Genomic DNA, 22,969 nt, shown 5'->3' with positions numbered 1-22,969 from the left:
TTAAGTGATACAAAACTATAACTCACAGCATGTGCGCCAAATGTAAATGTTTTACTTTCGCTGCACTGTAGGGCTACAAAAAAACTTCTTTATCAAGGGCTCTGATAATATATGCAACATTTTTTGTAAATGACTGAAGAAAGTCATACGTGATCTCAATAAACATAATTTTCATATAATGTGGCAAACACGATGTAGCATCCCCTACTGGCTGAAAAATTAATGCCGATGGCGATCGACACGTTCTTTCCAGTCAGTGGGGGCTACAGATCATTTATAAATAATATAATATTTATATAGGCCATACATCTCTTAAATTACGTAATAATTCAAGCATGCATACCTTACGCCTCATGCGTCTGGGAAAACTGTTCCTCACCCTCTGTGTATGACTGAAATGAGGGGAGGGAGTTTGGGGGGGGGGGGCACCTCCCCCCTCAAAATCCAATCCCCCCCCCCCTCCCTCCCACTGGGTCTGACTGAGCCTTTCTGCTTCATAGAAACAAAAATTAAATGGAAAGTTCCTTGTGATGAATGACCTCACATTCCAATCTGTACCATCCCAGGGACCCAAAGGCAGGTTCAGCAAGATGATGGCTTAATCAGGAAAGCTGCTAATGGCTGAATACGTATTAATATCACAGAGTTCTGTGGCCTGAGTTTGGGGTGACAGCCTTGTTCATAAGGACCTGAAAGAAGAGCTTCCTGCTGATACCTATAAGAGCAGCTCACAACAATAAGAACATATCATTATCAGAAAGCGGAGTACTCAACAAATGGCTGTGGTTCCTCTGTGCGTACTACTGCCTAATATGCAGAGAATTAAGATAAATCAAATGGCTAGAGCCAGAGACATCAGACATCAGCATTATGTATGTGTAAACAGGGCCTGCATGCACTCACATTAACTAATGAAATAACGGCAAGTGGAAATCGTTATTGTAATGAGAGCAGATGATATGATCCAAACAGACGCTCTTCAGCTCAACTGCCTGCTTCAAACTGGTGCAATTTTAACTGAACGAGTTTGTGAAATATTCGGAAGGTTTCGGACTAATATTAATCAGCATGCAATGATTATTTACAGCAGGCACAAGAAATTCAGTTTTAAATAAAAAATTTTAAACTGAACAGGAGTTTAAAAGAACAATACATTGCATAAAAATAGACAGATTTTTTTCTATATTTCAATGCACGGATTCGCCCAGGATCCTGTCCTGCATCGCCCGAAACCTGCCAGAGGGCTATGCCCCCCCCCCCGCTTGCAGATCTTCTCTGGGGTCTCCTTGCTTGCTCTGCATGTTTCAGATCTCTTCACAGATCCCAGTACCTGGGCTCCCAGCCCACAGTCCTCATCTCTTCCTCCTCGTAAATACTTCATGGTCGATTGAGGTGTGCCTCACATCGCTGTCTCTCCCGGATATTCACCCTCTTTTCAACTTCAATTTCTTGACTGACTCTGGGACATTTACTTCCAGGATTGGCTGATATTTACTTGAATCCATTCTGCTACCCGCCTGACCAATATTTTTCCATTTTAAGGCTGCCAAACATACCCAAATCATAACAGATCCAACCTATCAGCTGCCAGTGAAGACTTTTTCTTCTCCCTTTGTTCTACAAATATCTTCATTTTCTTTTTTTTTTTGCGGGCAAATAATTAAACTGTCATTTCTTCATTTCAAAGGAACTAGAACTCACGAACGCTTTGCATACTTCTGATACTAAATTATGTGTTGAGGTCTTGGAAAGGATTTTCTCTCCGGTTTAGATTAGACTTAGAACAAATACCCAGTCTCATCTACACCAGTGGCCAAAAGTGTGGAAACACCTAGCGTTTTTGGCATTACGCTTTAAAAATTACCACAGAAATATTGGTGGCAATGTTTATAAACATTCAAAGAATGTTTACAAATATCAAACACTGGACGATTAAATAAGTAACTGGAGAAACTGGAATGAAGTTCTGAAGTCTCTCAAAATCGGACGTGTTCCCACAAGGATAGGGATACAGTGCGCTAGGGATACAGTGCGCTAGGGATACAGTGCGCTATTAAAATTTACAGCCACACTTGAAAGAGAGCAGCTGGGCAGGAAGCTGGATTCCAACAGGAGCTGCATCAATCCACACAGTCATTACCTCAGTCAGATATCAGTATAATATTACACATGTTCCCTTCATCTCGCTGCACCTTGCAAGCACGTTATACTACAACTGCTACGTGTAAAAACCCCTAACAATATAGCTTAGATAATGCAGTTAAGTTAAATGTAAGATGCTGAAAAAATTAAAGGGGAACTGAATTGTTGAGGTGATGACAGAGATTAAAGCAGCATGCAGCCCTGATTTACAGAAATGGCTCAAAGTGTAATAGCATGTGACTGATAATATAAAGAGTATTGATTAGCAAGGACAGTACATTCATTTTCGGGCCTGGCTGAGCCCTGACAGCATAGTATAGCTTTTGCGGGGGGTGGGGGTGGGGGGGGGACAGGTTCACTGCCGAGGCTCACAGAGCTATATGCTACGCAGCAGGAATGCTGCCCCCGATGGCTGGTGGGAGGGGGGCGGATAGCTACTAGGGGGGTTGGGGTGGGGGGGCGGCACCAGCATCGAGCATCTGTGTGCCATGTGCTGATCCAGCAGGTCACTACTGAACAAAAAATTCAGCGGTATTAAAACCCACTGGAAAAGCAACATATTAGCGATTATACACTCACTGGCCACTTTATTAGGTACACCTTGCTAGTACCAGGTTGGACCCCCTTTCACCTTCAGCATTGCCTTAATTCTTTGTGGCGCACAATCAGCAAGGTGCTTGAAACATTCCTCAGAGACTCTGGTCTATGCTGATCTGAGAGCATCACGCAGTTACTGCAGATTTACTGGCTGAACCTTCATGATGTGAATCTCCCGTCCACTACAGCCCACAGCTGCTCTATTGGACTGAGATCTGGTGACTCTGGAGGCCATTTGTGTACAGTGTGCTCACTGTCACCTTCAAGAAACCAGTCTGAGATGATATGAGCTGTGTGACACGGCGTGTGATACTGCTGGAAGTAGCCATTAGAAGCTGGGTAGGCTGTGGTCGCAAAGGGATGGACATGGTCAGCAGCGATAGTCAGGTAGGCTGTGGTCATAAAGGGATGGACATGGTCAGCAGCGATAGTCAGGTAGGCTGTGGTCATAAAGGGATGGACGTGGTCAACAGCGATAGTCAGGTAGGCTGTGGTCATAATGGGATCGACATGGTCAGCAGCGATAGTCAGGTAGGCTGTGGTCATAAAGGGATGGACATGGTCAGCAGCGATAGTCAGGTAGGCTGTGGTCATAAAGGGATGGACGTGGTCAGCAGCGATAGTCAGGTAGGCTGTGGTCGCAAAGGGATGGACGTGGTCAGCAGCGATAGTCAGGTAGGCTGTGGTCATAAAGGGATGGACGTGGTCAGCAGCGATAGTCAGGTAGGCTGTGGTCGCAAAGGGATGGACATGGTCAGCAGCGATAGTCAGGTAGGCTGTGGTCATATTGGGATGGACGTGGTCAGCAGCGATAGTCAGGTAGGCTGTGGTCACAAAGGGATGGACGTGGTCAGCAGCGATAGTCAGGTAGGCTGTGGTCGCAAAGGGATGGACGTGGTCAGCAGCGATAGTCAGGTAGGCTGTGGTCGCAAAGGGATGGACGTGGTCAGCAGCGATAGTCAGGTAGGCTGTGGTCATAAAGGGATGGACGTGGTCAGCAGCGATAGTCAGGTAGGCTGTGGTCATAAAGGGACGGACGTGGTCAGCAGCGATAGTCAGGTAGGCTGTGGTCGCAAAGGGATGGACGTGGTCAGCAGCGATAGTCAGGTAGGCTGTGGTCATAAAGGGATGGACATGGTCAGCAGTGATAGTCAGGTAGGCTGTGGTCATAAAGGGACGGACGTGGTCAGCAGCGATAGTCAGGTAGGCTGTGGTCGCAAAGGGATGGACGTGGTCAGCAGCGATAGTCAGGTAGGCTGTGGTCTCAAACGGATGGACGTGGTCAGCAGCGATAGTCAGGTAGGCTGTGGTCATAAAGGGATGGACATGGTCAGCAGCGATAGTCAGGTAGGCTGTGGTCGCAAAGGGATGGACGTGGTCAGCAGCGATAGTCAGGTAGGCTGTGGTCATAAAGGGATGGACATGGTCAGCAGCGATAGTCAGGTAGGCTGTGGTCATAAAGGGATGGACATGGTCAGCAGTGATAGTCAGGTAGGCTGTGGTCATAAAGGGACGGACGTGGTCAGCAGCGATAGTCAGGTAGGCTGTGGTCGCAAAGGGATGGACGTGGTCAGCAGCGATAGTCAGGTAGGCTGTGGTCATAAAGGGATGGACATGGTCAGCAGTGATAGTCAGGTAGGCTGTGGTCGCAAAGGGATGGACGTGGTCAGCAGCGATAGTCAGGTAGGCTGTGGTCATAAAGGGATGGACATGGTCAGCAGCGATAGTCAGGTAGGCTGTGGTCGCAAAGGGATGGACGTGGTCAGCAGCGATAGTCAGGTAGGCTGTGGTCTCAAACGGATGGACGTGGTCAGCAGCGATAGTCAGGTAGGCTGTGGTCATAAAGGGATGGACATGGTCAGCAGTGATAGTCAGGTAGGCTGTGGTCGCAAAGGGATGGACGTGGTCAGCAGCGATAGTCAGGTAGGCTGTGGTCATAAAGGGATGGACATGGTCAGCAGCGATAGTCAGGTAGGCTGTGGTCATAAAGGGATGGACATGGTCAGCAGTGATAGTCAGGTAGGCTGTGGTCATAAAGGGATGGACATGGTCAGCAGCGATAGTCAGGTAGGCTGTGGTCATAAAGGGATGGACATGGTCAGCAGCGATAGTCAGGTAGGCTGTGGTCAGAAAGGGATGGACCTGGTCAGCAGCGATAGTCAGGTAGGCTATGGTCATAAAGGGATGGACGTGGTCAGCAGGGATAGTCAGGTAGGCTGTGGCCATAAAGGGATGGACGTGGTCAGCAGCGACAGTCAAATAGGCTGTGGTCATAAAGGGATGGACGTGGTCAGCAGTGATAGTCAGGTAGGCTGTGGCCATAAAGGGATGGACGTGGTCAGCAGCGATAGTCAGGTAGGCTGTGGTCGCAAAGGGATGGACATGGTCAGCAGCGATAGTCAGGTAGGCTGTGGGCATAAAGGGATGGACGTGGTCAGCAGCGATAGTCAGGTAGGCTGTGGTCATAAAGGGATGGCAATGGTCAGCAGCGATAGTCAGGTAGGCTGTGGTCATAATGGGATCGACATGGTCAGCAGCGATAGTCAGGTAGGCTGTGGTCATAAAGGAATGGACATGGTCAGCAGCGATAGTCAGGTAGGCTGTGGTCATAAAGGGATGGACGTGGTCAGCAGCGATAGTCAGGTAGGCTGTGGTCGCAAAGGGATGGACATGGTCAGCAGCGATAGTCAGGTAGGCTGTGGGCATAAAGGGATGGACGTGGTCAGCAGCGATAGTCAGGTAGGCTGTGGTCGCAAAGGGATGGACATGGTCAGCAGCGATAGTCAGGTAGGCTGTGGTCATAAAGGGATGGACGTGGTCAGCAGCGATAGTCAGGTAGGCTGTGGTCGCAAAGGGATGGACATGGTCAGCAGCGATAGTCAGGTAGGCTGTGGTCATATTGGGATGGACGTGGTCAGCAGCGATAGTCAGGTAGGCTGTGGTCACAAAGGGATGGACGTGGTCAGCAGCGATAGTCAGGTAGGCTGTGGTCGCAAAGGGATGGACGTGGTCAGCAGCGATAGTCAGGTAGGCTATGGTCATAAAGGGATGGACGTGGTCAGCAGGGATAGTCAGGTAGGCTGTGGCCATAAAGGGATGGACGTGGTCAGCAGCGATAGTCAAATAGGCTGTGGTCATAAAGGGATGGACGTGGTCAGCAGTGATAGTCAGGTAGGCTGTGGCCATAAAGGGATGGACGTGGTCAGCAGCGATAGTCAGGTAGGCTGTGGTCGCAAAGGGATGGACATGGTCAGCAGCGATAGTCAGGTAGGCTGTGGTCATAAAGGGATGGACATGGTCAGCAGCGATAGTCAGGTAGGCTGTGGCCATAAAGGGATGGACATGGTCAGCAGCGATAGTCAGGTAGGCTGTGGTCGCAAAGGGATGGACATGGTCAGCAGCGATAGTCAGGTAGGCTGTGGTCGCAAAGGGATGGACGTGGTCAGCAGCGATAGTCAGGTAGGCTGTGGTCGCAAAGGGATGGACGTGGTCAGCAGCGATAGTCAGGTAGGCTGTGGTCATACAGGGATGGACATGTTCAGCAGCGATAGTCAGGTAGGCTGTGATATTTAAACGATGCCCAATTGGCACTAAAGGGCCCAAAGTGTGAAAGAAAATATCCTCCACACCATTACACCACCATCACCAGGCTGAATTGCTGATATAAGGCAGAATAGATGCGTTCTTTCATGTTGTTAACACCAAATTGTGATCCTACCAGTTGAATGTCGCAGCAGAAATCGAGTCGCATCTGACCAGGCAACGTTTTTCCAGTCTTCCGTTCTCCAGTTTTGGTGAGTCTGCCCACTGCAGCCTCAGCTTCCTTCTGACAGGAGTATCACCCAGTGTGGTCTTCTGCTGCTGTAGCCCATCTGCTTCGAGGTTCGACGTGTTGTGCGTTCAGATGCTCTTCTGCATACCTTGGTTGTATCGAGTGGTTATTAGAGTTACTGTTGCCTTTCTATCAGCTTCAACCAATCTGGCCATTCTTCTCTGTCCTTTGCCATCAACAAGGCATTTTCTCCCAGGGAACCGCCTCTCACTGGACGTTTTTTTCTTTTTCGGCACATTCTCTGTAAACCCTAGAGATGGTTGTTTCTGAAAATCCCAGTAGATCAGCAGTTCCTGAAATACTCATTCCAGCCCACATGGCACCAAGAACCACGCCGCGTTCAAAGCCAATTAAATCACCTGTCATCCCCGGCCTGGTGTTTGATGTGAACATGGACTTAGGATCCCGACCCGTATGACCTGTATCTGCATGATTTTATACTTTGTGCCGCTGACATGTGATTGGCTGATCAGCTTCACAGAGCGGTTGAACAGGTATAGCTAATAAAGTTGCCAGTGAGTTGGGCCTGCTTCCTTAAGACTTCATTAAATTTGTTCTTTGAGAGGGTTGCAGTGACGTGCCAGGATCCAGCTGAACTGTAGCTGTGGCAGGGGAAATTCAAAGGGGGGGTTCTATAGAAGTGCACACATATGCGCAAATCATGCCCCCCCCTCCCCCATTCAAATGATCCATTCCTCTATATGTCCCGTAAACACAGAGCCGCTGGCTCCGCACACCACGCTGTCAAGTTCCGAGTGCGTCGGCGGATTAGTGGAACGTTTTAACCCTTTCCGAGGTCCGCTTGCCGTGTGCCGGACCGCGTCCAACCTCCCGATGCTGGCTTTGTTGTTTTAAGCTGTTTGGCTGTAATTAATTCTGACCCCTTTTAATTGGTACGCCTCTAGAGGGACGAATATAATTATAAAAGAAAAAAAAAAAACCTTTTTCGGGCCTGATGGATTTCCAAGGCAAACGCACTCAATCTCACGCACAAATAAAAAATAAAGAATCCAGCCCATTTGAATGGCTCTGCCTGAAATTTTTAGTCACTAAAGATTTTTTTTTTGGAAAGACAATTATCAAGCAGCGTGGTGCTGACATGCCACAAAACCCAAGATTTTATGGTAATTAACACATTAAATGATAAAAAAAAAACTAAACTGGTGTGATGAATCTGAATAAAAAAATTAAAAAAACAAAATCTAGACTGAGAGTGAAATGGCACGTTTGTATCGGCAGATGTGATTTTACTCCTTTTCCCCACACGAGAAACGTGCGACCTCGAGCTTTCCGAAGGCGGCGGACGTTGGAGACCTTCGGCGGCCGTTACCTTGGTGAATGTGGGCTTGCCGTGCTGAGTGATCATGGAGCAGTGATCGCAGTCCACCGTGATGCATGAGTTGTGGAAGGACTCCTTGGAGTGTTTGAGGATGTAGTGCAGGTCGGTGACACCGCCCTCGAACACCGTGCTGAAATAGCGAGGGATCAGCGTCCTTCCGATGGCTGCGAGACACAGGAAGAACGACTGCTTAGGAAAACGGGGAACAGCCGACGGATCGAGAATCGGCATCACCAAGATGGCGCCGAGGACAGGTGAGGGGTTTGGCGCTTTCCCCAAAGATCACTGCTTCTCGACCCACATTCTTAAGCAAAGTGGAAGGAAATCTAAAGACCACGGGCAGGTCTTAAAAAGGCTTTGATTGGAGCTGCAATCCTCAAGCTAGGGTGGAATGAAGTCTCAAAGGTCTCCATTAGCAATACGTGGTCTTTGTCGATCCCCTGAGACGGCAGTAAGTGATGCATGTCCTACAGGTCTGGGTCATATGGTCCAGGGGAGGAAAGAAACAAGATTATATGAAGCATCTGAGTGTCTAGCCTGCGGTGATTAAATGTTGGGGCTTCGTCTGATCTTCGTTTGATCTTAGTCTAGACCCACATTCTCATGCTTATTAGCTGAATGCTAGGAGGTGCTGCATGACTGCATAGTAAATCAGCTACAATACACTGCTGCTCTGCACCCAGAAGGACAATTACACGCTTATTATATTGTGTAAATATCGCTCTTTAACAGGTTATAATTATAGAACTCACTTAGTGCAAGATAGATGAATATATCTGACCCACCGATAATTAGTAATTATAAGACGATAAAAACTCATATGAATGTTTATGTGTGATACAGTTATGCTGATGGTCATCCATCCACCCACTGAGTTTGAGTAGGATTTCACCAGCAGAGGGCGGCAGTGAGCCTGCAGCCTGTCCCTGGAAGCATAGGGCAGGAGGTGGGGTCACAACACGCCGCTGGGTCACAAACTCACACACTACGGGCACTTTAGAGACACCATGTTACCTAACTGTGAGTCTGTAGCCTGCAATGGGAATCACACAGGATGCAAACTCAGGCGGACCTGGGGGCAGGAATCGAACCCACAGCTCTGGGTTCTAAGCCTGCATACCAGCACAGCCCAGCTGCCCCGCGACACAAAGTCCCCCCCAGAACCCTCCATGAAACGGCTTTCCCCCCTTTTGCCAGATTACAGCACCGCAAGGGCGAAGCCACCATGACTGGTTTATGTAGAGCTGACGATCTCTGGTACCAGTAAATGAACACGTAGGCTGACGGACCCGGTGGGGGTGGGGGGTGGGATGGTCGTCCGCGGAGTAAATGGGCCAGCGCTCTGAACAGGGAGCCGCATTTACAGCAGCACACCTGACAGCCGCTCCGGAAGCTTCCGGAAGCCACGCATGGCGGGCTGCCGGCAAACGGACTGGAAAATCACTACAGCGGGGGCAGAAGAAAGCGGGGCAGCCACGTCAATCCCACGCCCGTTAGCTTCTGAGGGGCGAGCCGCGGTCCCCCTAAATATTTATCGAGATGGTAAACAGCCGCGGCAAGTCATACATATTAATGCTGCTCTACAGACTCAGGGTCACATGCTAATAAGAGCGAATCCCACCAGTTGGTGTTCGGGACTCGTTCCATCCAAAAACGTCTTTAGATTTCATTGTATATTTGCTCTTTTTGATGCAAATATATTGGCTCCACCATCAGTACAGAATTTGCATTTATTATCAAATCTGAATTTGCGCTCGTTCCAGTAGCTCAGGACAATCATCTCGATATACATTTTCTCCACCTTTTTTTTTTTTAAAACATGAACTGGCCCCTGAAATATACGCTGACAACCAGCAACAAAAATATGTGCAGTAAGTATCATTAAGATGATTATAAATGACCAACTGTGCATTTTTTTCAATATTTGCGCCGACGGACTCTGCATGACCCATATCTCAGGCCTCATTACAGTAAACAGGAAAAGCATTTTTAAATTGTCTTAGAACCTAGAACCTGACAATGTTTCGGGAATTCCCGGCAAGGTTTTCCCTCCTGGTTTATTTTGAACGCAGACGAGCGGCCGGCTCGATGCCGAGGAAGCTTAGCTAGGCGACGGCGTCGCTGCCCACACGTCTCGCTGAACAATGAACACGGCGTACACACGCGATGCGCAAATGACCAACACCGCGTTAATTAGCTGCGTTAATTTATGCTGCTCTCTGGGAGTGCAGCCAGCGGTCGGAGCCGGAAGAGTGTGAAATTTGACACGAGTTACCGCCAGCGAATGCGGCCTGTGGGAGGCTGACGGGGGGGGGGGGGGGGGGCGGTGTCGGGACTGCAGGAAGGGGGACTACCCTCCCTAACACCATGCCACTGATTCGGGCCCTAAATGTCGCTCCTGGATGTGGTGGGTGGGATGCGGGATGCAGGAACTGATGCTCACAAAGGAAGGATCCGGAACGATCTGGAGAAGCCGCATGCAGGGAAGGTGCTGTCCGTACTTTAGGGACAAACGTGGCACTGAATCCGGTAACCTGGGCCTGCTTTCTGAACACGGGGGGGGGGGTGGGGGGCAGGGGGGAGGTGTGGTGGGAAATTTTCTTGGGTAAAAAACAAGATCTACACGTTTCTCGTTTCTCTGAAACTATAAGGTATCACCTTATCGCCACTGGGGATGTCTAGGAACAAGATTAGCATCTGTCTTCACAAGAAACCCTCACAGTTGAGTGTGAACCTAAAAAGCAGTTTTTTTCCTGTGCCTGGGACCCCGCCGTCGTCTTTTCCCTGTGCCTGGGACCCCGCCTTCGTCTTTTTCCTGTGCCTGGGACCCCGGCGTCGTCTTTTTCCTGTGCCTGGGACCCCGCCGTCGTCTTTTTCCTGTGCCTGGGACCCCGCCGTCGTCTTTTTCCTGTGCCTGGGACCCCGCCGTCGTCTTTTTCCTGTGCCTGGGACCCCGCCGTCGTCTTTTCCCTGTGCCTGGGACCCCGCCGTCGTCTTTTCCCTGTGCCTGGGACCCCGCCTTCGTCTTTTCCCTGTGCCTGGGACCCCGCCGTCGTCTTTTCCCTGTGCCTGGGACCCCGCCGTCGTCTTTTTCCTGTGCCTGGGACCCCGCCGTCGTCTTTTTCCTGTGCCTGGGACCCCACCGTCGTCTTTTCCCTGTGCCTGGGACCCCGGCGTCGTCTTTTCCCTGTGCCTGGGACCCCGCCTTCGTCTTTTTCCTGTGCCTGGGACCCGCCGTCGTCTTTTTGCTGTGCCTGGGACCCCGCCGTCGTCTTTTTCCTGTGCCTGGGATCCCGGCGTCGTCTTTTTGCTGTGCCTGGGACCCGCCGTCGTCTTTTTCCTGTGCCTGGGACCCCGCCTTCGTCTTTTTCCTGTGCCTGGGACCCGGCGTCGTCTTTTTGCTGTGCCTGGGACCCCGCCTTCGTCTTTTCCCTGTGCCTGGGACCCCGCCGTCGTCTTTTTCCTGTGCCTGGGATCCCGCCGTCGTCTTTTTGCTGTGCCTGGGACCCGCCTTCGTCTTTTTCCTGTGCCTGGGACCCCGCCGTCGTCTTTTTCCCGTGCCTGGGACCCCGCTGTAGTCTTGTTCCTGTGCCTGGGACCTCGCCGTCGTCTTTTTCCTGTGCCTGGGACCCCGCTGTAGTCTTGTTCCTGTGCCTGGGACCCCGCCGTCGTCAAAATATCCGGGTTTGCAAGGCGGAGTGGCATGGAGCCGCCAGGACGCACCGCTCTGTGTCAGTGGTGATGCAGAGAAACCTGGCGGGCCGGAAGGTATCTGGGGGCCACACCAGCGTGACGGAAGCCTGGGGGGGGGGGCCCACACCAGCGTGACGGAAGCCTGGGGGGGGGGGGCAAACTGTGCAACACGGGGAATTACAGGCACCGGTGATTCCCTGATATGAAGTGCAGTGGACCAGAGACTGAGGTAGACCTTAAAAATAAAATAAACACATTTCATGCGGACCTGAGACACAGGTCAGATTAAGAGAATGGATGAATGGATGGATGGATGGATGGATGGATGAATGGATGGATGGATCTGATGAAAGCCTGTCATTTTGACCATGTGGGGATATTTTTATGAAAAAAATACATGAATGCAACTAAAAAATGTCAAAAGAATTGTATTTTGTTTGTTTGCTTATGATTAAGGTTAGGGCTGGGTAGGGGGTGTCACTGGTGGAATTAGGGTTTTGCCCATAGAAATGAATGGAGAGTCCCCACAAAGATATAGATATGTAATCTGTGTATGTTTCACAAAATAGATAGATAGATGGATGGATGAATAGATGGATGGATGGATGGATGGATGGAGCCCTAAAAACTGAGCCTTAAATGTCACCATGGCAGTGATGCCCAGATGGTGAGAGACCTCTCAGGGTTACTCAGAGGTGCCCCTTAGGTGCCCATCCACGCCCGCGTCCCGTGAGCATACACCTGCTGACACAAGCGCCTGCTGCTCATGGTCACCATCCGTTCCTTTAATTTGACAGTACAGTTTTAGCAGAGTACTTACGAAAAAAGGAACAGCACAGCGAATCTGCATCTGGCCAGCCCAATAAACACGGACACATTGCAGTGGTGCTGCAGAACAAATGAGCTGATTTTCATTGTCCAGGACCAATAAAACTCGTTTAGAAGGAACATCTTCTGCTGTACCAGCAGTTTTGTGCACTTATTGGCAAAAACAGGTAAAATGTGTCGCTGTGAGGTCGAGTAAAGCCCGCTTTAAAAACGGAATGACTCATCGTGCCGTAAAGGATTCAATGGCTTTTTGCTCACCCCGTATTAAAAAAAATTTTTTTTTGTAATTTTTGGTTTCCCCTCTTTGGTTTGTAATTTTAGCATTTTTCATACACTGGACTTAAGAAATGCTACAGTGCAACAAAAAAAGAAAGAACAAAAAATAAGTTGTTATGTATTTAGGGGTAAATCTGGAGCATCATTACCTTCACATAGACTAGAGAGTTAGTACACAGAGTGAATTAGCAGGCTGGTGCTTACAAACTATACCAAGGACAAACCAACCTATAATGCCAATTACTCTATATCCCCCGGCCATACTCAGCCATCAGCGTAGTATAGAGTAGTAACATTACTCAAAAAAATCTATACTTCACAAATGTAGATCTGTTAGTAAGTCAAAATAAAAAGTTTCTGGGATTCGGCACCCGAGAACCGGTGCCATGCGTAGGGAAGGAACAGTTTCCAGAACTGGCTTCCCCAGGAATATCCACTGAGCACATGTGTGGCGGTGTGAGATTTTCATCGAGAGAATCCCACAGCAAGAAAGCCACCCAGCGCGCGGGTAATGATGTCTCCAGGGAGCCCGCCTCCGCAGTCAAAGCCGGCTCGTACCTCACAAACCGGGGGCTCGTAAAGACACTCTACTCCCCATTCAGCTCCCATTTGCCGTGTGACAATTACGGAGTTAAGTGCCCAACAGTCTGCTTAGTTTCTGGGAGGGTGATAAAAACGCCCCGTATTACATACTCATTGCACTTATTCTGAAGAACAAAATAATGGTAAATAAACTTTTTGGGCATTAGAGATATTTCCCAAATTGGCTTGGCTCTGTGCCAGCGCCTGCCGGTTAACTGGATCTCATTATCGTGCCGTCAGACCTGGAGGGCTGTGTGCCGCGTTCCCACCCCCTGCCCTGCGCCCGCCGCGTTCCCGCACCCTGCCCTGCGCCCGCCGCGTTCCCGCACCCTGCCCTGCGCCCGCCGCGTTCCCGCACCCTGCCCTGCGCCCGCCGCGTTCCCGCCCCCTGCCCTGCGCCCGCCGCGTTCCCGCACCCTGCCCTGCGCCCGCCGCGTTCCCGCACACTGCCCTGCGCCCGCCGCGTTCCCGCACACTGCCCTGCGCCCGCCGCGTTCCCGCACACTGCCCTGCGCCCGCCGCGTTCCCGCACACTGCCCTGTGCCCGCCGCGTTCCCACCCCCTGCCCTGCGCCCGCCGCGTTCCCGCACCCTGCCCTGCGCCCGCCGCGTTCCCGCACCCTGCCCTGCGCCCGCCGCGTTCCCGCACCCTGCCCTGCGCCCGCCGCGTTCCCGCACCCTGCCCTGCGCCCGCCGCATTCCCGCACCCTGCCCTGTGCCCGCCGCGTTCCCACACCCTGCCCTGTGCCCGCCGCGTTCCCACCCACCGCCCTTTGCGCCGCGTTTCTTTGGGTCTCCTCCCAGTTGAGCTGATTGGGGATCTCCGCGCCGCCCTGCATGTCTGGGCGTCCCAGGCAGGCTGTATGCCACCTCGCACTCAAGCTTTCTGGGAGGGAGTCCAGGAATCTTAAGTAGACCAGTTAATTAATTACCCCCCCCCCTCCCAATTTATTGAAAGATAAATAAGGAAATTCCCTAAACATCAAACTGTCAAAATAATACCCCACAGAGACTCAGACAGGGTCTGCTTCAACATTTAGAGTAGTCTGGCGTAGAATCACAGTTTGGAATCCAATACGTCCATCCACCCATCCTTATTCCATTCAGAGACATGTAGACATTCAGGATTCAGGGGCTCAGCAAAGGTCAACGTCTCCTTTTCACTTAAAGGTGTTTAGAAACCTTTATCAGAAATGTTCTTCGATGTTCATTCAATGCTTCTGCCTTATGGTAAGGGAACATAAAGTGTGACATCACAGCAGGGAACTACGGGACCACACAGCAGCCTCGAAGGTCACAGTGTTAGCTTGTATCAGGAAGTAGAGGGCATGGGGCTGGGGTACACCCTGGACGGGACGCCAGTCCATCACAGGGCACGGGTTGGGGTACACCCTGGACGGGACGCCAGTCCATCACAGGGCACGGGTTGGGGTACACCCTGGACGGGATGCCAGTCCATCACAGGGCACGGGTTGGGGTACACCCTGGACGGGATGCCAGTCCATCACAGGGCACGGGTTGGGGTACACCCTGGACGGGATGCCAGTCCATCACAGGGCACGGGTTGGGGTACACCCTGGACGGGATGCCAGTCCATCACAGGGCACGGGTTGGGGTACACCCTGGACGGGACGCCAGTCCATCACAGGGCACGGGTTGGGGTACACCCTGGACGGGATGCCAGTCCATCACAGGGCACGGGTTGGGGTACACCCTGGACGGGACGCCAGTCCATCACAGGGCACGGGTTGGGGTACACCCTGGACGGGACGCCAGTCCATCACAGGGCACGGGTTGGGGTACACCCTGGACGGGACGCCAGTCCATCACAGGGCACGGGTTGGGGTACACAGACAAATACACACACACACACAGAACAGCAGTAACTCTGACACCAACAAGCCTAACGACAGGGTATAGTATTGACCTAACGAGCATTAAAATCCAGCGTGACTGAATGTTTGGTCATTCAGAGATGAATATGTGCACTATTTGCATTTTTAGCTTCTCTATCGAGCCATTAGTAAGAAAGATTACGGCACCCGAAGGTATCAAATTAGCATAAGCATTAGCATTTTTCATCTAAATTAGACTCCAGTATTTCTTTCCATAAATGCCTTAGACAATTTTAGTAACTGGATGGGCTGGTTAAGCATAGGATGTCTAGTCCCTCTGCACAGGAACCTTCTAGATGCTCAGCACGGAACTCAGATGCGAAATGGCGTAGCACGAGGGCACAATTATACACCCCATTTAAAAATTAAAAATAAAAAGCAATAAATCTGCTTCACAAACTTAATGCATGATTTCCAAGCAGCGAGTAGCTACTAAAATAACTCACCCTAATGGCCATAGGGGGACAAATTAAAACTCTGTTTATCAAATCGGGACGGATGAACCGGTAGGTTAGCGAGCGGGCTGAGCAGGTCCGGGCCGCCCGTGAAGAGGATGAGAACGATGAAGCCCTGTGGAGAGCTGCACCATAACATCCAAACTCAGAAATGAATAAATGACTAAAGGCTTTGGCTGTTAAGGGTCAGTCCAGGGCTGCGGCGTGGATGTTCATAACTGGAAATGAAGGATCCATGAAGCTCCGGGCGAGATAAATATGCATTTCGGTGTACGACTGCAGATGGCGAGCTCTGCCGAGCAGCCGGACCCGGTGATGCCCCAAACGCTCGCTCTGCCGTGTAGCCGGATCCGGTGATGCCCCAAACGCTCGCCCTGCCGAGCAGCCGGACCCGGTGATGCCCCAAACGCTCGCTCTGCCGTGTAGCCGGACCCGGTGATGCCCCAAACGCTCGCCCTGCCGAGCAGCCGGACCCGGTGATGCCCCAAACGCTCGCCCTGCCGAGCAGCCGGACCCGGTGATGCCCCAAACGCTCTGCCGAGCTGCCGGACCCGGTGATGCCCCAAACGCTCGCCCTGCCGAGCAGCCGGACCCGGTGATGCCCCAAACGCTTGCTCTGCCGAGCAGCCGGACCCGGTGATGCCCCAAACGCTCGCTCTGCCGAGCAGCCGGACCCGGTGATGCCCGAAACGCTCGGGCAACTGTCGGTTCTGGGGTCTGGCCAGCAAATTATCCAATTTTAACTCTTTATTCAGCCTGATATGCTACTGGACAGTTTCACATTTACTGCTTTCTCACGGGTCTTGTTGCTGTGCAATTCCTGGACCTTCCTCAACACCAGCGGTGGTGTTCAGTGGGATAGGATGCTATGCCAGTTTTTAGAAGGTCACTCACAAGGGATTTCAGTGGATTTCCACTGGGCACGAGCCTTAATGCCAACAGCTATATAATGGGGACCAGACCCACCGCTCCCCTAACCAGCCAACACTAAGTTTTCTTTATATTAGACACATCTTTACATTTCACTTACTACAGCTTTTACACGTTTATCCAAAGTGACAAACATTTTTCTTTTGAGAAGCAGGGTTAGACAGTTAAAGGTCTTCCTCAAGGGCCCAACAGTGACATCACTCTGCCAGCCCGGGGATTTGAACCCACGACCTACTACTAAGACAGCATCATAACCTGCTGAGCCACACGCCAGCTTAAAAAAAGTGCCGGAAAAGGGTGAACTTGGGTATTTTATCGTACGTCATTCAATACTTTAAATTATGATGTACTGGAAGTTGATATGCACACAACTGAACTAGGCAACTGTGAGGAATTAAGCATGCTGGTTCCTCATTGTGCACATTCAGTTTGTATAGTTTTTATGAATAATACAGCAGATCACGTTGAAACAACCAACAAGATTTTCATCGCAAACAACCCAAAAAAGTAAAAATGTGAAAAACTGCAGTCCGGCCACAGTAAACTGAACACAGAAGCTGAGGCTCTGGCACAGGTGGGAATACATCAGAATGATAAATGTTCATCTGGACGCTTAATTAATTTGCCGATTCTGCTGGAGGCACTGGTGTCCTCAGTTTTCCGTGTGTAGCTCGGTAATTATAACGAAAGCGTAAAATAGACCGGCTTAATAGCTTTCAACCGTTACTGCGGATCGTGACGGCACCGCCCGGCCTACTTTATGGGAGCCTTTTTAACGTGGTTTCGTGGTTTTTCATACCGACGAGGGAGATGCTGAAAGTAGCCCAACCTTCCTTGTGGTGGGGAAGGATGGTCGTGAAAGCTGCTTTCTCGTGGTCTGCGACCAGACTAAGAAACCGTAGGTCACAGGTCATGTGACAACCCTGACCACCAGAAACCGCCCCGCCCACATTTCCCAGCTGCCTCACTGTCACCATGGTTTTCTTCTTCTTCTCATACTGGGGTTTTTGGTTCCTCTCCTCCACTCTCTTCTGATATCCATTCTTTCCCTTCTCCCCGTTTCAGGCACCGCTTTATGAATTATGAATTGCCACACACTCTTGTAAGGTCCCTGGGGGTGATTGTGAACAGTGTTATATAAAAATAAGCAGAATTTAATTGTAATGGTAAAATCTGAAGTGAAATATAAATCGTGAGGCTCCTGAGATTATGCATAAATAAAGGCTAACAAATTAAAATGGGAGAGTAGACTGTACGGCCTATCCCTGCAGGTACACCTCCTTACGGCCTAACCATGCAGGTACACCTCCTTACGGCCTAACCATGCAGGTACACCTCCTTACGGCCTAACCCTGCAGGTACACCTCCTTACGGCCTAACCATGCAGGTACACCTCCTTACGGCCTAACCATGCAGGTACACCTCCTTACGGCCTAACCATGCAGGTACACCTCCTTACGGCCTATCCCTGCAGGTACACCTCCTTACGGCCTAACCCTGCAGGTACACCTCCTTACGGCCTAACCCTGCAGGTACTGTACACCTCCTTACGGCCTAACCCTGCAGGTACACCTCCTTACGGCCTAACCCTGCAGGTACACCTCCTTACGGCCTAACCCTGTAGGTACACCTCCTTACGGCCTAACCATGCAGGTACACCTCCTTACGGCCTAACCCTGCAGGTACACCTCCTTACGGCTTAACCATGCAGGTACACCTCCTTACGGCCTAACCCTGTAGGTACACCTCCTTACGGCCTAACCCTGCAGGTACATCTCCTTACGGCCTAACCATGCAGGTACACCTCCTTACGGCCTAACCCTGCAGGTACACCTCCTTACGGCCTAACCCTGTAGGTACACCTCCTTACGGCCTAACCATGCAGGTACACCTCCTTACGGCCTAACCCTGCAGGTACACCTCCTTACGGCCTAACCATGCAGGTACACCTCCTTACGGCCTAACCATGCAGGTACACCTCCTTACGGCCTAACCCTGTAGGTACACCTCCTTACGGCCTAACCCTGCAGGTACACCTCCTTACGGCCTAACCCTGTAGGTACACCTCCTTACGGCCTAACCATGCAGGTACACCTCTTTACGGCCTAACCCTGTAGGTACACCTCCTTACGGCCTAACCCTGCAGGTACACCTCCTTACGGCCTAACCCTGTAGGTACACCTCCTTACGGCCTAACCCTGCAGGTGCACCTCCTTACGGCCTAACCCTGCAGGTGCACCTCCTTACGGCCTAACCCTGTAGGTGCACCTCCTTATGGCCTAACCCTGCAGGTGCACCTCCTTACGGCCTAACCCTGCAGGTGCACCTCCTTACGGCCAAACCTTGCAGGTACACCTCCTTACGGCCTAACCCTGCAGGTGCACCTCCTTACGGCCTAACCCTGCAGGTACACCTCCTTACGGCCTAACCATGCAGGTACACCTCCTTACGGCCTAACCCTGCAGGTGCACCTCCTTACGGCCTAACCCTGCAGGTGCACCTCCTTACGGCCTAACCCTGCAGGTACACCTCCTTATGGCCTAACCCTGCAGGTGCACCTCCTTACGGCCAAACCTTGTAGGCATGCACCACACACAGGCATCGCTTTAGGCTGGGTCACTCATGTTGGAGATACCTTCATGACACACACACATTGTGATCTCCACATGTTTGATATCTGAACTGAAAAGCCCAAAATTCAGGTCACAGATCATCGCAGCTGTTTTCCAGGGAGTATCGCATTTATTAGATGCTTTTATCCAAAGCAACATACAATTGAGAATGCAGGGTCAGGCAGTTAAGGGCCTGACTCAAGGGCTCCGTGGTGAATCACTCAGCTGACTCCTGGCCTACATGCCACGGAACATCTCCATCATTAACCTTCCTGCTTTACCTGAGCTGCTCCGTGACTGAATGCAAGGGCGCAAGCTGCGCATGAGATGCGGTGCAGGGTCCTTCGCATTTTAACGGCGTCTGCCCGAATGCGCAGTCACAGCTGCACATCATTAATACCATCAGCTCCCCGTAGTCGATTAGCTGTGAAATTAATTTGCATTGAACTTCTACGTATCTAGTTATTTTTCTGCTTAATTATTCAAGATCTAAGAAAATCGGATAAACGGAAATGTGTCCTTTTAAGGGGACAAAATATTTTTAAAGGCTTTTGTATACAATTATATATCTATTATTGCAGATATATTTATGCAACTTTACAGAAATCTGCATTACCGTTAGACAATTACAGCACACCCACAAATAACTGGCTTGCCGTTGGCAGTCATTCCGGAGGTCACAGAATAACCGTTAATTAAAATAAATGGCGGAATGAAAACCAGCATTCCTGTCAAGCTGGGAAGGTTGGGAATTTGGAGTGGAAGCATGCGGCTAGTGAGGTGATTATGCTGAGCCTAGATGCCAAGAGCAAACTTGCAGGCACACAGCGCCGGCATGGCACACAGCACTGGAGTGGCACAGCACTGGCATGGCACAGCACCGACATGGCACAGCGCCGGCATGGCATACAGCACTGGCATGGCACACAGCACTGGAGTGGCACAGCACTGGCATGGCACAGCACCGACATGGCACAGCGCCGGCATGGCATACAGCACTGGCATGGCACAGCACCGACATGGCACAGCGCCGGCATGGCATACAGCACTGGAGTGGCACAGCACTGGCATGGCACAGCACTGGCATGGCACAGCGCCAGCATGGCACAGCACTGGCATGGCACAGCGCCAGCATGGCACAGCGCCGGCATGGCGTACAGTGCTGGCATGGCACACAGCGCCGGCATGGCACGGCACTGGCATGGCACGGCTCTGGCGTGGCACAGCACCGGCATGGCGTACAGCACAGGCATGGCACAGAACTGGCATGGCACAGAACTGGCATGGCATACAGCACCGGCATGGCGCACAGCACTGGCATGGCGCACAGATGTCTACGTGCCTGTGACCATGGCGAGGGGCATAGGGAGATACCATGTCACGCCTGAACTAAACACGACAAATAAAAAAGAATAAAGAATCATTAAGCTCCGTTTTCAGTTCTGTGACAAAGTATAAATGGGAAAAACTGAAAGTGAGAATGCATGCGTTTATCGTTATATTAATGTATGCATAATTTTATAATTATTGCACTTAAATAGCTAACTAGACAGCAAATCCTCAGTAACACACAACCACCAATATGCAACCACCCATAAACAGCTACGATTGTATTAAAAAGGACAGTGAAGACATCATTAAATGTCTCGCCCGAGTTTATGGGTAGTCAAATAGGGCCAATTGAGATACTTCACTGAAAAGACCGGTTTCAAAGTGATTTGGCCCCCCATCCGCTTAGATTAGCCCCGGCCACATTGTTTTGATTGGCCGACGGCATCCCCAGGTAACACAGGAACCTGGATCAGCGTTCATCTGCGTAACGCTGACAGACCGACCCAGTGAGGAAACACCGCAGCTTCGAAAAGCCACCACAAAATGAACGCTTCCAGCTAATCTGAAGGCGCTGTAGGGATTCACACCCAAAGACCTCCATCCACCTTTACAATGTCCTTCCAAGGGACAGCAGACGGGCCGAAACCCACACCCACCTGTGAGATGTATTCATTCCCTGAGCCGTTTGTGATCAGGGGGGGCTTGGAGCTTCGAAGTTCCCCTGCCGCCCTGCCCTACCTCAGATGTCACAAAAAACTAAACAAATAGTCAACAGGTACAGTCAGAAGATGGTAGCTAGCTGGTTAGCAGAACGTGCTGCTTCAGCATCTCCTAAATAAGGGACACATTTACTTAATATTTAGTGTTGTGACTGTTTGTGACCAATAGGGGGCGCACACAGATGCATGGTTTGACTGCCGGTACCACCTTCATTGATGGGAATAAGTTAGTGTAGCCCTGTGAAGGGCAAATCACGGCGGACGCGATTAATCTCAGCTGACAGCGAGCGCCGGGGGGGGGGGGGGGGGATGGGGGTAGGATGTACGAAACTTGAATGAATTGACGGCAAAAGCCTAACGAGCGAGACTAATAATTCATGCATTGCAATGCACAAACACAAGCGCCTATAATCGACTCACGTTCAATGCCACGACGTAGCGCTTTCGGGAGAAAAACAAACTTGTGAGACGGAGCTCCTTAGCTCACGCACGGGTAACCTTTTCCCGAGGAACGGCTGTGACTTTTACCGTGAAGTATCATTTATGCTATTTTCGTTTGTTTAAGCTGCAGCTATCACGAGAACACAGTTAATCAAACGTGAACTTTACACTAGACTGAGATACTGGTGATGATTACTATGCATTTTAAACTTTCATTACTGCCGCTCCCTGGTCAGGATAAGTGATCACAAGACGGATGCTTGTGTGGATTACAATCCCTAAAATCTTCACCTCTGCTTACATTACCGAAGTTCTGTGGGCACAAACAGCTTGCAAAATGAACAGAATAACAGCATCACCCCCCAAAAGAGTCTCATCTATTGACACAGATGCTACAGATGTCTGGATAGTTGCTGGACATCATTCCTGGACAGGAAACACCACCATTTGTGGGAAATCACTCCAGAATCTGCCATTGTGGTTAACAGTGAATCTCCTAAAGCTGCAATATTCGTACCCCAGCTGTTCTGCCCACATTTTCCAGCACAAACAGGTGGTTCATAGTGTCCCTAAAAGTTACACTCTTCCTTACTGTTCTCTGACTGGCCATCATGGAACACCATGTCCAGCTGTGGACCAGGTCAGATCCTCTCGGATAAATGAATGCCGCTTAGAAATCCCACTTATGGGATACTCAATGCCAGGAAACACCTGCTAATTAGTTCAGTGTTTCTCGCAGGCTACCATACCTAAATATTAGCTGTTCTAAGTTTTCCTAAGTTTCAGTTGCACAGTAAGCTTACGGAGGCAAAAAAAAACATACAGCCTAAACTCCCAGAAGCATATTTGACTGTTGAACATGCTTGAATCAAGATGATATACTGTCATTAAGTTATTCTACAATTTAGTCCATTCAGGCATTTAAGGAGTAACTGAAGGGCTTAGTGGACATCAAACCAATCACAGAAGTGGGAAATTGACAGACAAACAAACACTTCAGAACTTTCCGCCATATTAAGGGTATTACGGCAGTATTGAGGGAATTAAGGTCCAGGCAAAGGGCAATGACAGTCAGGGAAGAGCAGTAGGGAAATGGGCTCGTTAAAAAAAAGCCAGGAGAGAAAAAGGCTGGTTAACCAGCACTAATCCCACACTGCTTGTTTAACTAGTCTCCACCTACAGACGTCACCTCATGCACTAATGCTGGTCCTAGGGGCCCAGGTACAATGATTCTAGACTAAATTTAGAATTTTAGAATCAATTTAGCCTCCTGTTTTACCAGTCAGGTTATTTTTTG

At 50.4% G+C, this 22,969-nt stretch overlaps 1 protein-coding gene across 5 annotated transcripts in view; it reads right to left on the bottom strand.

The window, feature by feature from the left end:
* The window catches only part of LOC111833728 (LIM domain-binding protein 2-like), a 60,831-nt gene that overhangs the window by 20,200 nt on the left and 17,662 nt on the right, over positions 1 to 22,969 (bottom strand). For all 5 annotated transcript variants that reach the window (XM_023792291.2, XM_023792305.2, XM_023792297.2 and 2 more), the window contains exon 3: positions 7,902 to 8,074. In XM_023792291.2, the coding sequence (XP_023648059.1) occupies positions 7,902 to 8,074 (173 nt within the window). The remainder of the gene's footprint in view (positions 1 to 7,901; positions 8,075 to 22,969) is intronic.

The sequence above is a fragment of the Paramormyrops kingsleyae genome, chromosome 12 (assembly GCF_048594095.1).
Source record: "Paramormyrops kingsleyae isolate MSU_618 chromosome 12, PKINGS_0.4, whole genome shotgun sequence".
NCBI lineage: Eukaryota > Metazoa > Chordata > Actinopteri > Osteoglossiformes > Mormyridae > Paramormyrops > Paramormyrops kingsleyae.
The sequence above is the reverse complement of the archived record's forward strand: the minus strand, read 5'-3'. Positions and strand labels throughout refer to the sequence as shown.